Source organism: Falco biarmicus, chromosome 1 (assembly GCF_023638135.1).
Source record: "Falco biarmicus isolate bFalBia1 chromosome 1, bFalBia1.pri, whole genome shotgun sequence".
In the NCBI taxonomy this organism is placed as follows: domain Eukaryota; kingdom Metazoa; phylum Chordata; class Aves; order Falconiformes; family Falconidae; genus Falco; species Falco biarmicus.
In genome coordinates this window covers 107,872,181-107,890,659 of record NC_079288.1, presented here as the reverse complement: position 1 = coordinate 107,890,659, position 18,479 = coordinate 107,872,181, and the positions used below count along the sequence as shown (strand labels likewise).

Here is an 18,479-nt window from a genome sequence, read left to right as displayed (position 1 = left end):
AATAAAAAGTGAGAAGATGCCTTCCCACCTAGCAATTATTTTGTACTGGTGTTGATGCCTGCAGCCTTGGAACACAATGTAACAGGTGAAGGCACACATACTAAAATCCTCTTCTAAAGCACATGTCAAGGCTAGACTTACATCACTTTACATCAGCCTCGACCAGTCTTCATAAATATACAAACAAAATTCCAATAATTTATTTTACAAAAGGTAGCAAGTTTTAAGTCTACATAAGGGTGTAGAAACACTCTGGAAAGTTTATCAACATTCATGTTCTTCTGCTTGCTTTACAAATTTAAATCTAAATATTTTCAAATTTTATATACATTCTGTTTAGCTAAGCGCAAAAGAGATGAAAACATTGAAAAGCAGTTCCCTGTGAAATAAGTTAGTTCTCTGGCAAAGAATACTTGTTTCTTCTCAGAAATACCTGAAAATACCCTTCCCCTGGACAGCTGGATTGTTGTGCAATCCCCAAAGCTGTTTTATTCAACTTAATTAGAAGTAGAAAAAAAAAAAATTAAAACAATTACAATTATCTCAGCCATGCAAGAACAACATGATAGGAGCATTTTAAAAAATAAGAAAACATAACAACCACCAAAACCAGTAATTCAACAATCCATTTGAAACACACATAAGGATATACTCGTAGGGCTACAGCAAACTAATACCCATTTCCAAAATTCTAAAGAAGTTCAAACACAAAAAATACTGATTTTTTGCATGCTTCTGATAAAAACTCCTAAATAACTGTATTACTACGTCAGTCTAAAAAAAAAATAATCTCAAATATTTTCTCTAATGCTTCAATTAATTTCTGTGTTAAGAAACCAAACCACTTCTGTCTTCTATCAAAACAAATCTGTCTTCCAAACCCACACGAATAATTTGAGGCACACAAACAGAAAGAGACACACAAAAACATAGAAGCAATCCAAGTCTGCCTAGGTGTACCTATCTCATGAACTTCAGACCAAACGGCACAGCAAATACCATTATATGGCATATAAAGTAATTCTTACAGAATCTTGTATGTTGAAAGTTACTCTTGGCCCAGGAGATGCAGCATCTACACGGATATCCGGGAGGTCTTCACTGTCTCCTAGTCGAGAGCTGTAAGCAAAACCAAAACACAACAGCTTGTTGAGTTTTACTACAGGGTTTGAGGTTCATGCAAAATGTTTAACTGCACAGATATAAGGCAATACGAAAGTACAGTCAAGACTTAGGATCTTGTTATGGAAGAAAGTATAAAATCATAATTGAAGCACTTAGGGTTCATGGAAAGGCAAAGGGAGGGGGAGGAAGGAAAGAGAAGAAAGCCACACATTGCTGGGCCAGTAGTCCATTGCTAGCCAGCCTCTATTTGTTTCTTTATCCAAGTTTGTCAGTCCTGAGTGAACACACATAAATTATAAAAAACCAAGATATTTGTGGTCAGCCATGTGGGACCAAAGCAAGGGGGCAGATCACGTATTCTCTGGTGCAACTAAAATGATTTGGTCTTGCAGTATATGCATACTACTTTTCCTTCACAACCAAAGTAGTCATTAAAGTTTTTCAGAACTTCTTTCTTATAGAGCAACAGAAAAGCAGAAAAGCCCTGTTATCCTTCCCATACACAATTTCTGCTTCTCTTCAGATAACCTTGTGAAAAGGTAAAATGAAAGTGGTTTTCATCTGACAGATCTTGAACTAGAATCTTCATGACTTCAACACCTGCTCTGCTTTAACTATCAAGAATGCTAATTAATTCAGAAAAAATATTCCTTTTCAATGATACCTTGAAAAATTCACTTTAGAGTACTTCTAATGCGGGTTTTACAATGGAATAGCTGCTGTTCGGTATTTTCACATCTGGACTTAGAAATTTCCACTCACTTTGACAGAAATATCTAAATTTGAAGCAAATTTCTATTAAGAATTTCTATTCTTACAGAAAAAAAAATAATCCAAAGAATTCTAACACTCCTCTCCATCTTTTTAATTTTCAAATCTTTTATATGTAATTCACAATAATGCAGCACATTTTTATTTTCAAACTTTGAATGCTTCAGCTGGCTCTGTAAGAGCAACAGACTTAAACACACATACTCTGAAACAGAAGCAAATACTTCACTTGGAGGCATCATTATACAACTACAGTTTGCTCAGCAGCCATTAGATGATTAAACAAAACAATACATATTATACAGGTGAAAAGAATCTCCTTTTCTTCTCATTACAACAGGCAGATGACTGTAAATTAAGTGTAAAAATCGATATGATTACACTATGCTATTTTTCCTTACACACATTTCTTCAGTATATGTCTTGAAAGCAGGATTCTGTAGAAAGGGTTAACATTAAGTTGTTGAAATGGAAACTTCTCATTTAACATACTACCAAGTCTGTCAAGAAAGGAGTTTCAAAACAAGATGAAAAGTTGCTTTTTAGAACATGCCTGTCTTCCAGAATGACCTCCTCCTATCCAGTTCCACCACCTACAGCCGTTGCCTATAGTAAAAGGGCTCTTATGGCCAAAGTCCGAAGTTTCCTCTCATCTATGCTATTGTTGCTATCACAGACCTCAAATTACCAGAAGCTTACCTTGTTCTGTCCATTCTCTTCAAAGGTGGTCTTCCTGATGCCGAAATACTCTTAGATCGGCTATAGCTGGGTTTGTAGCTAAGACCCCATTTGTCTTTCAAGGAGGCAGCCTAAAAAAAAAAGTAATATTTAAAACACAACTGACAACACAGAGAAGAACTCTGGCAAGCTAAAATACTATTTTACACAGGTGTGCCAGTAAAGAAGAAAAGATTTTTTTTGTTCTGTAATAGCTAAAATGCATCTCTTATCAGCATTTGCCACCATCTTCATCTTGCCTCTAGATATACGTTCACTTTTCATACTTGCTGAAATTGGCAATACCCTGTGGCCAGGGGAAAAGTATACCCCAAAGCTAATAATCCAAGTGCTTTGGCAAACATCCTTCCAAACTACCACTATAGCAACAGAAGAACATGAACTAAAACGAGAGCACCTGAGATACAGCTGCAAGCAGATTACTGTTTGGAAGATCTTTTCTTATTAATGAAGCATCATACTTGGAGCTCCTGCACTAGGACACACTGAAAATAACGTTTTGCCAAGTTTGTTACCAGGGTCTGGGACAACAGCCACGCATTTGTGGATTATCAGCAACACCGCTTGGTTTTTTGTCTAGTTTCTACTAGTGTCTATGCTTAGTAGCTTGGTTTTGTATCATCTAACTTTGCAAATACACTGTTTATATATAGAACACGATTATAGAAAGCACACATGCCAAGTAGAACATAATAGGCATCTGTCATTAGCCCAGGCAGTTAACATGCTTGCCTCTGCATCTGCATTCATCACCCCAATAAGGAATCATTTTAAAATCTGCTGAGAGAAAGATTAAACGACATCTTCAAATACACATTTTCCGACTATTTCTTCTGAGTGCGCAAAAAACCCCCACTTACATTACATTATCTGTGACATTTCAGTTTTCCTATCACCATCATTACAAAGGAGAAAAACCTTTCCCCGCTCCCTCCTAAAGGTACAGGGGTTGCTGAACAATTTGATATTCTTAACCTCCTTTTTCCCATTACTAACATCTTTGCTTTAATCAACATGCAGAGAAGAAAGATGCAACGCAAGCACTATCATATTTTTAATGTAACTTAATACTGCTCACCCTCATACTGGACCTGCGTAGCTTTTTACGAACATCCCGGCGGATATCATTCACAGCCACCGACTCCAGCTGCTGATAGCGCTGAATTTCTTGATTTATAGTTCCTTCACTTGCACCTAATTTTCTGGGGATAAATCATGGTTGAGTTATCTTACAAATAGGTGATATTATTTTCACCACTTCAAAATCTGTGTTGCAGTGATACTCCGCTTTCCCCCGGAATGATCCCATGTTCTAATTTTTTTGCAGTAGTTACTTATGACCAGTGCCAAATATAGCTGCAGGAGATTTATTTTGTTTCATGACACAACTTTTTGTCCGGTGTAATATTCTGAGGACTCTCTGATTTTTAAGGTTTCTGTCTCCAGGTGACTTTGCAAAGCAGAATGAGGATGCAGAACAAACTAGCATGCAGGGAGACCCCCAAACAACAGTGCTAGCATGATGCTAAATGAGGTGGAGAATAAGAAAGGCTATGCAGCAACAAACTTGATTCAAAAAGCCCTAGCTGTAACAACCAGATCAAGGACCTTCTATACTTTCAATCACAACAGCTCTCTAAAAACAAACGTGATTGACAAATCTGAGAATCCACAGCAGGATGAAGAAAAATCCTCCTGCTGTAACAGTCCAAAGCTTCTGTTTTATTTAACACATCGTTACCAAGCTCTGCCCTCCCATCCCAGACATATCCATTTATAGTAAGTCTGTCTTAGGGAAGGGGGGAGAAGAAAACCCCAACCAAACCCACAAAACCCAACAAACCACGACTGTGAAAAATTATTCATAAAATTCACAGAAGTTCAGATGAAATGTATGAAATTGGAAAGAATTCTTTCTTCGGGGTTTTCTCAAGTACAGCATATGAGATTTAATTTTAAAATATCACCTACGAGATGCAAAAATACTCAATTTAAATATTTTTTTCTTCTTCCAGTGACAAAGACTAAGGTTATTACCGTCACAAAGTAATATATTTTGTTAATCACCATGATAATAAATCAAGATGGAACTATAATTTTGAATCAATAGGAAACTGATTATAATCAGCCATTGTGATTCAGAACCAGAAAAAGTATAGACTAATTAAACACTTGGGGAAGAAGTTGAGAAATTTGAGAGACTACTTGCATGTATATTTTTTCCTTATGGAATCCAAAACAACAATTTTTTATTTTTCAATAAATAGAACAATTTCCACTTGACCATCACGATGCCACAAAACATGTGTGATAAGAAAAGAAAGTCAGCTGCAGTTTTTTATTCCCAAACTTTGTGCAAGTTAAAGCAAAACTCAACTTACTTTAAGTCATCAATAACTTTAGCTTGCTCATTGAGTTCTCGAATATCAACTAAACGTTTCACATATTTTCTTCCTCGTTGTTCTCCAGTTTGGATACTAGAAACTCCCTGCCGTCGGTGATCAACAATCTCCTATTTAAAATAAACATTTAATTAATGCCCTCATCAAAAATTGGGCATTAGCATAATTAAACAACAGGCAAAGAGAATTTCACACCGTAAAATTTGGACTAGTGCATGCAAAAGAATCAGTTTCATCTCAAAAGGCAGCTGATTGGATTTTTTTTCCAGTGATCCAAAACCCATCATTCAATCAGACACACTGTAACTACTACATACATGTCCCCACGAGCAGGATCTGCCTGCTTTCATATGTGATCTGCTAGACTGGAGAGAATCACACCTTGCTGACCCCAATAGATATTCTACAGGAACAGAGTATCGATGGTTTGGGGGGCTCAAACCCAGGAGGTGATTTACAATCCGCTGCCCAAATGTTAGCTTGCGCACATCTCCACATAATGAGCCTCCACCTGATTTCTAAACAACAAACAGGAACATTAGTGTTCTGGGATAACGTTTTCACTGTTGGCAGGCAAGAGACATTTAAGATAGCCATTAAAGAACACTGTTAAAATGTTGTTATGTGAAACCAAACCGCAAGGTCAGCAGCATAGCAGGTAGAAGTACCAAAAAAGAATTTTTTTCATTTGCTCATGTCAGTAACTTACTCTTTCTCCTGTTAAGAAAAATCCATGTACAGCAACAGCTTTTCCGGTTAAGGCACCTTAAGTTAGGTATTGTGTCTTCATATTTTCAAATCTAGATTGATATTTCCACATAGCACCAGTACAAATACAATCTGTGATTTCTTGCCTTTGAGGCATGAGGTTAGAAAACTAACACACAAGCTTTTCTGATTTGCAACAAGAGTTATATGAGCCATAAGGAACAGCAGGCTGAACTTAACTCAAGCTAAGATCTTTCTATTTGACTGAAGACTTTGTCATACTTTTTCCGATTAGCAGCACTTATTTTGGTTGATTCACTTACTGCATGTATAGTAGGAGACATAGTGTCAACTTCATCCTCATCTGAGAGGTCAGCTATGTTTACAGAGTTGAGGTCAGCGATATCATCAATGTCTTCTTCTCCTGTCAACGTTGTGAGAGTGTTGCCCAAAGCATTCAATCTTTTCCCAATGTTTGGATCCATGTGGACATCTATACCACACATCTTCCATAACACATTCAGCGTCCAGGTCCCAGCACTACTACTTTCTGTATCAACAAACAAACAAAAAAAGTTTAACTGTTTTACCTCTTAGTGTATACTGAGTTACGTCCTAGTTAGCCAAGACAGTGTTTATCAGTTACAAAGAACTGTCTTTCCTGCCCACTCTGAGGAAAACATACTCTACAACTGAAATGCTTGCTGGAAGTACTTCACAGCTATGGAGTCAGTATTTCTTTAACAAGTGATGTACATGGACAAACCTAATGAAAATATATTCCCTTTAGCCAAGCTGATGACCAGGAAAGAGCATCTCAAACTTCAGCTCTTAGAATTGCAGCCAAGCATACTATTCCAGAACAGGTTTTCTAACAGTGAGAAACCTAAAGGATGTCTATCTGCATGTAAAACTGCTGAGCCTGTTTACAGTTTCAAGTCTTGGATGCTGGAAGATGTTACAATTTATGTGTAATGTGCCTGCTGAATACCCTGTCTTCCCAGGATTTTTCTGAGTTCCACCTTTCAGCATCAAAATACAGAACCTGTTTTAAGCAGAACTACACAAGATACTGTTTCTCCTTCTACATGGATTCATCATGGTTTTCACCATTCACAATTCCACGTGAGGACAATTTTCAATAGCTGCAGCATGCATTTCATTTCCATGTCTCCTCAGCACAAAAAAGCAAGCAGGGGACAATGAGTGAAACTACAGGGACATGAGACACTGCAGGTGCAGCGTTTGGACAGAGAGACAAGATGAAGCAAGCAGCAAGTATGATGGCCAAGACAGAGTATGCCAGGTATTTCCAAGCCCTCTGGAGAATGTCCAAACAACTCAGTAGGGTAGACCAGGAAGAGAGGGAGTTTGGGAAGAACAGAAGCTGTCTCAAAGTGGTGAGGGAAGAATGGGGGCTCAGGATGCAAAGTCTCAGCATTAGGAGGACTGGAAGATTTAGCAGTCCCTAGGATGGAAAGCAGTAGGGCCACACTGCTGAGAGAGGACTATTCTCCAACCAAGGAACAAACACACATACACCGTGTCTTTTCCTGCAGGTAAAAATCTAAAACCAGTGTGGCTGATGTGACTCAGAGCTTGGAAGAGCTTGGAAAGATGAAGCAAATAAAAACATGGAGGAGTTTTACCAAGAAAACAAAATACTAAACAAAAAGAAAAAAACAAACCACCAACTAAATTACAACACAGTTAGAGGACTTAAATGTCATATTTTATGAATGTTTTATTTATATAGGGCTTGATATATTAAAAGAAGTTTATTACCTGCTGCAGCCTGTCCTGTTGTCCTGGAACATACTTCGTATGTACCATCTGGCACAACACCTATATGAAACATATACACAGGTAAGGGAGACAGTGAAAGTTGCTTTAGGCCTTCCAAATTCCACCTCAGTCTCTTGCCATCCACAATTAAAGCATGAGTGGTGTTGGCTAGGAGGTTTAGTTTTAATTCCCACTGATTGACTTTTCTTTTTTAGTAAAGAGAATCTACCTGGTAAAATCCAAATTTATATCAATTTAAAATTCCACAGTTATCCCAGTAAGTTTTTAATAGTTTAATATAGATTATTTTTTCTTATCTGTCTTTCATTATGGTGAAGATTCTAGGATCTTAGGAAATTACATAAAAGCAACACATGCAACTCTTCCAACATCTCTCAGACAGAACTTACAACGAGACATATAGGAACAAAGTTATTAATAAGGAAAACCACAAAGGAATACAACCTTTTAGATACATATTATTTTGCTTTCAAAAGGCCAAAGTATTTTATCTTTTTTGGGGGAAAATTGAGCAGTTTTAAAAGTCACAGGAACAGGTAGAAGTGGATTTATATCTGAAATACTACTGTCCAGTATGAAATCACACCCACTTACATGCATTCATGACTAGATCTCCTCTTATTTCTGGTTTCCAGTCATCCCAACTTGTCTCGAAGCCATCAGCAAAGCGGATACAGAAGTTTTTAAAATGACCTTTGCTAACTAAAGACTCTGAGGAGCAGGCAGTGATTAACGTGCTTTCAATAGTCAGGACTAAAGCAGAGCCAGTGTCAAGATCTGCAGTGTGGTTAGACTGGAAAATAAAATCACAGAGAGAATTTACTGGTCATGGCAATGTCAAAGTGATAATTGTACATGCGTTAAATGCTGTTTATCTTTCCCCACTAGAAAACCAATCCTCTTCTTGTATCTCTTTGTATTTTTTCCTTCTACGCACAAAGTTTCAAAAGCATCACATCTGTCCATACAATGTCTTGCATCGTCGTTTCCTAAATACAACACCTAAAGTGTAAATATATTAGGGCATCTGGAGTCAAGCTTATCTGGAAAAGGAAAGAAAATCCGTATATGATCAAGGACTATATCATCACAGGCTATGAACCGTTTGACCCTACGACCACAGAACACATGCCCAGGATTGATTCTGTTCTCCAAGAAGTGCTGCACATGAATTGATTGAACAGTGATGAAGAGTAGCTTTAATTTTTACATGATTTTGTGGTGCTTATTTTGATATCTACAATTATGCCATGTCTTAAATACACAAGCTGATTGTTTTCCAGTCCTTTCTATACAAAGGTCTGTAATTTTATTTACCTGCAAAAAAGGCCACATATTCTGTTCTATAATGCTAGAATCCTTTTGATCCAGCATAAGTATTGTGAACATGCTATTCTATATACAGCTTAAGACTTTGTGAGCCAAAAAAAATTTTTATAATTTACTATAATTTCTAACACATAAAATGCCATCTGCTTTGTCCATAGCTGCCAGATGGAAGATTCCCAATCAAAATGTTATGTCATTATAACTTCTAGGTTACTGGCCTCATTACTCCTTCATGTCTCTATGCATTACGACTATTTTCTTCTATATCATTAAAATGATTCATTCCTGTTCTGGAATTATTCCCCATTAAGAATACACCCAGTTCAACATAGGAAAGGTCTCTGAATCCAAGGTTTTCTCTCAAAGCCATTAACATCACCTATCCTAATAACGTTCCAGTTCCACTGTAGTATCTTCAATTTTATACTTAAGTGCAGATCACACCTTCGCATTATATATGAAGAGACAGGCACAACTGCAGTCATTTCTAAGAAAGGCACAACAGAGGGAATACAGGTCTGCACAGAATTGTTTCTTACATGAGAATAAACACAGAGATGTTCATGAAAGCTAGGTCCACTGATTCAGGTACTCTCCTGTCTATCTGAAGACAGAATCAATGAGCAGAGCTAAATGTCATTGGGGAATGTGCTGGATCATGCTACGCTGGCTGTCAAGAAACTCGGCAAACTGTAGAGCCAGCGAAGGAGGAGCTGCAGGGCCACAAAGCACACCCTGAGAACGCATTACTGAGCTGTGCATCGTTAAACTTAAGACTCAAAAGAGAGCTCAGAAACATAACGCAGTGCATGTTCCCTTACAGAACAAGCTGGGTTAACACATCGCACAATGCCCTGTGTAGGCATTACTTTAATACAGAACCTAGTTAACTGCACATTAAACAATACATCATCCTGTGTAACATATTAGCCTTACCCCCTACTATAAGGATACACTTTTTGTCAATGACTACATTTTAAACATCTTTAATCCAATCTGAGTAAATAAAAGTAACTGTTTGAAAACATATATCTATATATGTCATAGTTATTCATAGCCTCATTCCTTGTTTTAATTAAACAAACGAGTCAAAACATAACATTAAAGCCAACAGTTTTCAGAGTTTTTCTATCTATAATCATACGAAAAATAAAGGATTAATTGGGATTTGTGATGGAAGCTTTCAAGAAAATACGTTCCATTTGAAACAATTCCAAGGACTTTCCAAAGTGCTGAGCTCATATGCGGTGTAAACAAGAATCCACTACATTTCCCCAAAACACACATACGAACTAAAACATGCATAACCCCAGGTCTTCTATAAATGAGAACACCGTTTCTATTACAAGCAATGTCACTATTGCAACTATCAGCATGCTATAACTTTTGCACTGGTGTGATAAAAAATTACATTTGTGGACATTGGGTATTTCAACAGACTACCAACAGTCACATCGCTTTAGACATTCTGATTACCTGAGGTGTGTTTGTGATGGGCAGGCAAATTCCTAAGTCATTGACAGTCAGCTGAAGAAAGAGGGTTCCAAAAGCCTGTGCAGAGGTTTGCTGGATTCCAGGCAGCATATCTACTACTTCTTTTGTGGCCATATGAATATCTTTATGTAAAGCCATTCTCTGTTCATTCCAGTTGTCATATGCAGCCTTGTAGTTCAGCCAAAAGAGCACAGCTTTATGAAGAAAACAGAAACGTTTCATTAAAATCAACACATACCCCCCACCCCCCCCAAAAAAAGCACATTCACTACATAAAGTTAATATTTTTTTTTTTTTTTTCATTTTTACCGTTTCTCCATTACTTTAAGACACTGTATGTTCAACACTGGATGGACACACACATATATTCGGAAGTAGTGAAGAGCAGTTGCAAAGGGCAAGGTGGACAAAGCCAAGCATTTAGCATCAAAGTCAGCATGTTAAAATAGAGACGGCGACGCCGTTCTCAGCATTATTCATTTGTGAAGACTTACAAAAGCAACTTCCTCCAAACCATCTGAAAACTCATCACCTTAGCAAATGGAATTTTTGACATGAGGAATTTTAACCTGTCAGCATGCAGTAGATCTCCTACATTTCCCAACTACCTGACATTTTGATTTAACATGAAATATACTAATGTTGAATAGTCAAGCCTCTTGAAAAAACCAAAACATAGCTTCCTCAGTATTAAGCCAAATTTGTAGCAATTATCTCTTCAATACCTCTATCAAAGGCCACAGGCTGAGCAAAAACAATTGGTCTGTTCAAAGTAATGAGCACGGCTTCTCTATCTGATGAACCACTGATTTCTTCTCGGAGAGCATTTCTTAATCCAATTCTTGTTTTGAAATAGGCAACTTGATGAAAGTCTGAGCCAGCTTCTTCATAAACCTTAAAACGTTCAAAAATTGGGAAGGGGGAAGGGATTGCAGCAGGGAGGAGTTCAGGGGCAGGAAAAAAATTTTAAAAGCAAATCACTGCATTTGACAAAATGTGAAATTACAACAAGAAGTAAAGCTGTCTCCTTTACCCTTTTTCTCTTCTAGCCAAAGCTCCTTTCAGGATATTAAATTTTCTTACATCAGATTCTGATTGCAGCGTTCTTTTCCTTATTTATTATAAAATGTAACTAAAATAGCTATTTATATACCCAGATATACAATTGTGACAGTACATTTATAGGTTCTAAGATTGGTATTTATTCATTTCTAGGCATCACAAAATACTCTTCTATCATAGAATTAGTGATTTCACGTTAACAGTGGGTTTAAGACTACAAGATACAACTGTCAAACTAAGACAGACACACTAGGTCAAAATGTAGGTCTAGACAAGTCTGGGTCTTGTCTGGTCTTATTATTGCATTCATGTACCCTAAAAATAATAGCATTATCAACAAAAAATTTAAATTGGACTCAGTAGCATGGCCAGTACTGTTGCAAAGGGCTAGTAAGTTCCGAGATATTAACAGCATGAGAGAAATTAAAGAAGAAGGGAAAAAAAAAAAAAAAAAAAAAAAAAAAAGGGAAAGTAAAGAAGAGCCCATACTTCACTCCTTCTATCTTCAATGCACATACACTGGCCTTACTAATTCTCCTGAAATGTCATCTTCCCTTCTTGACTCAAATGAGAAAGTTTATTTTACATGACTAATTTACCAAAATACGAGGGCATATTGATGAAGTAAATTTCCACAACTATGTGCTGCAGAATGCTTAAACTTTTATTACAAAAAAAAAAAAAAAAAAGCTAAAACCCCCACCCAGTCATGTATTTTTTTAATCCCACACTCTGAAGAAGAGCACATGCAAAGATGATGAACACTAACCTGATGTTTAACAATCTGTCCTAGTGCCAGATTTAAATCCACCTGGCATTTCCCAAACAGTTTGAGGTAGCTGCTACTTCCAGGCATTGCTTTGGTTTGCAGTCTGTTTGAGAGTTCAAGTTCTATCAGTCCAGTTTCAAATCTCACAGCTCGCATTGAGGGAGTTGTAGCTGTCACTTGAATTCCCTAGTGAATAAGAAAGGTACAACATTATTGGGATCTAGTTCAGAGACATAAAGAGAAGGGAGGAAAAAAACCCAAACAAAACACGCAGCAAACCCCCCTTTTCACCGTGCAGCAAAAAGAGGACGTAACAGTTTTTCAAAATGCAGTGCTACTAAGCTGTCTTAAAAGATTACAGGAACCAAACTCAAGGTCTTTTTCTCCACGCGGATTATTCCTAATTCATTAAGATTTGAGGTAAAAATCCAAAAACCATCAATAGTATCTAGGACTGCTGTTTTGTCATCATAAGGTTACCTTAAACTGTAGGCTCAATGAGTAAAGAAGAATTTTTGGTTTTTCGCCATCAGTTGTACCATCATGTTCATTCCAAAGAGGTATTGGCTGCTCCCCTCCTGTACACATTAAATATGCACATTCAGAGTTTTAACACAGCAAACATTTTCAAACAAACAGATACTAAACCAAAAAAAAGGTGACAGTGAATTAAGCCGCATTTTAAACAGTCACTAGTTGAAGATTTATAAAACCAAATATAGGCTGAAGATGTAAGACATCAGTGCAGATTCACGTTGTTACATATAACGAATAGCTCTCTACTAACTGTACTAAGTCTCTGCGTCTCTAACACTACTACTAATTCTCATGTTCCTCCCTCCCAGGAAACTTCCCACAGGAAGGCTCAAAGCCTCTAAGGAGTAACACCTAGTTTTCAAAAAGATACATTGGTGTAGGAGCTGAGGAGTATCTCCTAATTATCTGACAATAAAAATTAAATACTTGAACGAATACCATGCAAATTACATGAAAAGAGGATTTGAAAGTCTATCAGTATTTTTTCAGTGACAAGAGGAAAGAGTATCTTGTGATTATTTTATTTTTGTGTTTCCTTCCTCATCCTGGCATATTTCATCCCACGTCACATATTCCCACAAGCCCTAAACTGAAGAAGCAATCCTGGTTTAAATTCTCCTTGAGATTTGATCTACGTTCAGTCTCAGTTTACAGGAAGGTCTTGTTGCTGGAAAGGGCTGTCACTCTCTCCATATATGCCAGTTCTTCTAATTAGATAAAAAATAGGCAGTTAAATCGCAGATTTAGAAAAAAACACCCACAAGCACACAACAACAGTAAATTTTTGTCACTCCATTTTTCATCTGGATATTTCTTCTCCAAATAGTTTTAACAACCTCCTCCTCCTTTTGTTGTTTAGGGTAAGGGTGGGTGTATGTGTGAGTGTTAAGTCCCATCCCCAGATATTCTCAACTAGGATCACGTAAAACTACAATGGCAACCTAAGGGTTCTGAGCAAGAAAACTAACTCATCCTTCATATATTCTCCACATGCATATTACAGGCTATTTTTGCAATGACATTTCTTCACAAAGTTTACAATGCATTTGCCAGTTTAAAAAAGAAAAAAGAAAGAAAACAGATACCACTTTTAAATAAAATTTCTCCATCTACACTCTCACTTAAACGAGAGTAATTTTCTTGAATGAAACTAAATTAGAAGTTAGACTTGAATCTTTACATAAACCAGTGCAGAAAGTTCCAAGAGTCTGAAAGCTGACACCTGCTGTCTGTAAATCAACACTGCCCTCAGCTTGCAGATGGAACTACTATGAACTGCTCTCTCTGTTCATTACCTAGCCTTTAATCTGTACAACTCCACCTTAAATAATTGGAACTTACCCGGGTTTTATATAAGGATAACATGCATTCGATATTTGAGTGCAACAGAAACCATAAACAGAAAAAACACTTTAGTATACTATCCTAAAAGGAATTTTCAAGCCATGTAAATTACTTTGTTGCAAATCAGAAGGACAAAAGCTGTCTTCCACGCCCACTGTTCTGCACTCAGCACCCAGACCCACGGATCACTGGCAGCTGACTACATTCCTGCTGAATTTCCAAAATATGGAAGGTAGCAGTCACATTTCAAAAACCATCAGGCTGCTACTCCTAATACAAATTTACGGTCTGGAAAAGCAAAAAACCAGCAATGATACCAAATTCCTCATATAAAACAGAGGAAAGAATGAACTCTAGAGACTGAGAAATGTTGTAAAAGAAATCTAATACAGGTTTCCCTTTTTACCACTTTATGCTCCTCTGTAAAAACTGTTCTAATAGAAGAATGACAGCTGTTGAAGGTTAATTCTTCCCCTAAGTGTTCTCTTATACTCAATGCTAATATATTTTGTGTGAAACAAACATCAGGGTGTTTTAGATTTGTTCTTCTCATTCAGGGATTATGGCATTTTCTATTTTCTCCACTGCATCGAATCCTTCCTAAATATAAAAAATCAGTTATATTTCTACGACAGCTTTTTAGGATAACTCAAAAAGTGTTAAAATTAATACTACTTGACATTTCACCTGCTTTTGAGTATTTATTCATATTTGTCATCCTGTAATATTTTCTCTCAAACATACATCCTTCTTCCTCTAAAAAGATAACTAATGAAATTCATATTCCCTTTACCTCCCCTGGTTATTCTTCTTTCTTTTTACCTTCTTTATTATTATTTCTTAATAGGCAGACAATGTTTCTTACTCATTACTGCTTGTCCTTCTAATTCATTTACTGTTTACCCTCATCTGCCAATTCTTGTTTTGACCTAAAGAACAACAAAATGCTTCCACAGTTCTCATTTGCTTTTCTGTTAGTCTCCTCATCCATCATGTAACATCCACTGTAAATTATATTCCTGGCTTTTCTTAAAACTATCAAATAATATCTAACGTGTCAAAGCTTCCAGTCCTTATGTTTTCCCTCAGAGTAGTCACATATCAGAAAAAATAGGGTCATTTTGTACTCTTTCTTCTTTTTTTTTTTTTATTATTTTCTCCAGTGCGGAGGATGATAGAACTTGTTTGCCATTAAAATATTACTGCATGGGAGAAGTTACCAGCTTTTTGGTTTGCTTTCAGTTCGTGAACACAGACCAAGTCTCTAACAGTAAAAACTAGAAAGTGAGTGGATCTGGTTTTAAATGCTGTGTAAACTGTGACTTGGTCAAACAGAGTTTTCTATGTAAGAAAATAAATGTTTTATAACTTTGGCTGTCTAACATCAAACAGATGAATACACAATGTAGACTGCACTAAGTGACTTTGGAACTCTTCTCTAAAATTAGGTTAAAAAAACCACTATTTTCTTCTGAAAGTTTTTTGAGAACAGAAGCCAGCCTAAATGACAGAAATAATACAGTCGTTTCTGAGTATACAGCATGAAACACAAAGCAATCTAATGAATAGCCAAATGCCTTTTTCAACCAGTTCTGAAACACATAACCTGCTATCAAAAGAGCTAGGAATCAGCAGACACTAATACCAATATTGACACTATTTTCCCCGGACGCAGCTGTTTTCCTTTAAGAGTATATGCTGATGTTATTTTATGAAATTCAGTGTCACAATCTGCATTTTATAGGTAAACAAAGTGAATACAGACAGTAAGCCAAGTAAGATCATGTCACAGACACAAGGGCTAGCATCCAAAATGATGAACCATTCTGCTTCCCAATAAAACACCTTATTCAGATAGAGCTACAAAAACTTCCCAGAGCCTCTGTCGCTACTTGCAACTCCAGCTCTGCTGCTCAGAGTGCCAGATGCAAAGGACAACCTCTGTGAAATAAACACCTCATCCAAGAGCTACACAACGTTGCCATAAATGAGGTTTAAGGATCTCACTTAAAGTTGGTTTTAAGTGTTCTGCTTACCTGAAACCTTCTGTATGACTTCATTTACTTCCTTCATGAACACTTTTTGCACAAATACTAAGTGATTTAAAAGATCAGTTGTGAGATTATGTTCAAAAGAACCAACCTGCAGAAATATAAAATTTTAGAACAAAACTTTAAAAGTTAACATACATATGGTTTCACGACAACACATTTTTAATTTTCAGGCATACCTTTTCAAGTCCAATTATATTGTTATTGGCATTAAAAAAAAAAAAAAAGAACATTACATAGTTTTGTCTTGCCATTTTTCTGCTGTGAATACCTATCAGAAAACTGAAGGACATACACTATTAAAAGGTTTATTCTCCTGTTTAAGTTTAGCTGAGACAATAAAATGCAGGACTCTTTTAAGGTTCAGGGATGTGTGCAAAATGCTACTGAATTTCAGACAGTAAATTGTTACCAGAACAAAACAGAAATGAGCTGTCAACCTCCAAAAGTACGTTATTCTAGTCACTGTATATGAACAAGTTTACCAATACCTTCAGTGGCAAACTTATTATGTGTCCAATCTAATATTAAAGAATATTCCTAAGGAACTGGAGTCTGCCCAAGAATGTTTAAATTCACCATGAAGGCTTTTAAAGTAAAATTATGATACAGATATTTTCTAAAACTACTTGCACTTGGCTTTTGCCTTTGCTAAGCAGCCCCTCCCTCTTTTTTTACATGCTCAACAAATTCAAAGACCATTCCGTTCAATTCAAAGAAGGTCCTTCTTCAGCCAGGAAACAACTCAAATGGGTTAAACAAAGAGCAGCACCTAATGAAACTTCTCCCATAAAGACACACATGTCAGAAGTCTCAATTACGAACATGCTGGATCATTTTTCTGACCAAAGAAAAAGCTAGCAGAAAAGCCCCGCATTTCCCCACCAGATCGGTTTCTTTTAAGCAGCACCACTTTTCTCTCTGTGAAAAGCAACCGTGGAAATTGGTACAAAAATAGAGCTGGTGAGTAGAACACACTGTGTCGAACAGAAAATTTTGTGTCATTTACTAAGGTTATATATAGCTTCTCCTAGCCATGGAGCTGCCTAATCATGAAAAAAAAAAGAAGTTATAAACCAATAAAATTATTTTTCATTTTTTAAATATTACTTTTTGCAAAATATACGACTATCTGATGCATTAGCATCCGCTTTCGGTTTAAAATTATACTTTCTTTGAATCATCAGCATAATATACTCCTCTGCTTCACTAGTGAGAAATATTGTCATTCCAAACTGTTTGCACAAAATATCATATTCAAAATCCTCCGATACAGTGGCCTTGAGTGCTGAATATGTTTGGCTGCTCATCAAACTAAGGACTGAGAAAGTTCTATTTCAGTGTCACGCATTTACAAATGCTCTATTTGGATGAACCTGTAAACCTGAGAGTGCTGAAGCAGGCAGATCACAACAATAATATGAAGATGCACATACAGAAAGGTAACAGAATGGAAAGAACATGCTGTCAAAGATGACTACTGTCTTCAACACCTACTTCAGCCACACAGCGTAAGTAGTTCCCCTGTAGATAATAGCCCTGCTTGGCAGGGAGTTCATCTATGCTCCAAATTTGGTCCGAGTAGGTATCGTGTTCCTCCATGATGTATTTGCCTGACATAGTGACAGGAGGAAGGTTGAGACTTGCCGAAGGAGGAATGGTCGACATATCAGTGGCAGAGACTTTTGAAGTGAAGCGCAATCTGTGACTTGGAAGCTCAAAATTAAATCTAGTTTGGGCCCCTATAAAAGGAAGATGGGGAAAGAAAGGGTATAAACTGGCAAAATGATCTTTTATACATCCTTAAATTTAAAGAAACTTTTGGAATAATAATAACAATAATAATAATAAATGATCTTTAAGCTACTATTGAAGTGCATAGACCTCTAGAGCTATAAATACCCACTCACATGATTCTGGGTTTTCTTAATTTTTGAAGACAATGAAGACTTCACTGTAATTACATGGAGAAGGGAGTCATACAAACCACCTCATGTATTGAGGCTCTATAAGAGTATTCTCAAGTAGCCTTACAAATCAGAATATAATTAATTGAGGATCATAAACTGATTTTAGCAGTTAGAGGGAAGCTTCCTGAGAGGAAGCTATATATGAATGTATATACATGTCTTCATCTACGCAGCCTCTGGCAATTGTGTATAGCAACAAGAGAGTAAATTCTCTGTATGGCCTCATCTGACTGAAGTCCACAGTCAAAAACATAAGCTGACAGCAACAGATTCAGAGCTCTAGCTATAATTCAACAGAAATATCGAGTCCTCTTGGATGCTTCTAGCAAGACCAAACTATCAACCACAACGTTTTTAGAGTTTCAGAGAACTG

At 36.8% G+C, this 18,479-nt stretch overlaps 1 protein-coding gene across 12 annotated transcripts in view; it reads right to left on the bottom strand.

Annotated features, from left to right (window-relative positions):
- The window catches only part of BLTP1 (bridge-like lipid transfer protein family member 1), a 125,014-nt gene that overhangs the window by 24,011 nt on the left and 82,524 nt on the right, over positions 1–18,479 (bottom strand). For 8 of the 12 annotated variants that reach the window (XM_056358447.1, XM_056358456.1, XM_056358513.1 and 5 more), the window contains 15 exons: positions 17,634–17,878; positions 16,122–16,227; positions 12,685–12,782; positions 12,205–12,390; positions 11,099–11,267; positions 10,356–10,567; positions 8,145–8,343; positions 7,530–7,589; positions 6,068–6,294; positions 5,354–5,554; positions 5,016–5,146; positions 3,713–3,836; positions 2,596–2,705; positions 1,029–1,119; positions 434–496 (listed from right to left, as the gene is read on the bottom strand). In XM_056358447.1, the coding sequence (XP_056214422.1) occupies positions 434–496; positions 1,029–1,119; positions 2,596–2,705; positions 3,713–3,836; positions 5,016–5,146; positions 5,354–5,554; positions 6,068–6,294; positions 7,530–7,589; positions 8,145–8,343; positions 10,356–10,567; positions 11,099–11,267; positions 12,205–12,390; positions 12,685–12,782; positions 16,122–16,227; positions 17,634–17,878 (2,222 nt within the window). The remainder of the gene's footprint in view (positions 1–433; positions 497–1,028; positions 1,120–2,595; positions 2,706–3,712; positions 3,837–5,015; positions 5,147–5,353; positions 5,555–6,067; positions 6,295–7,529; positions 7,590–8,144; positions 8,344–10,355; positions 10,568–11,098; positions 11,268–12,204; positions 12,391–12,684; positions 12,783–16,121; positions 16,228–17,633; positions 17,879–18,479) is intronic. The other 4 variants (XM_056358483.1, XM_056358540.1, XM_056358531.1 and 1 more) reach the window with 3 other exon arrangements.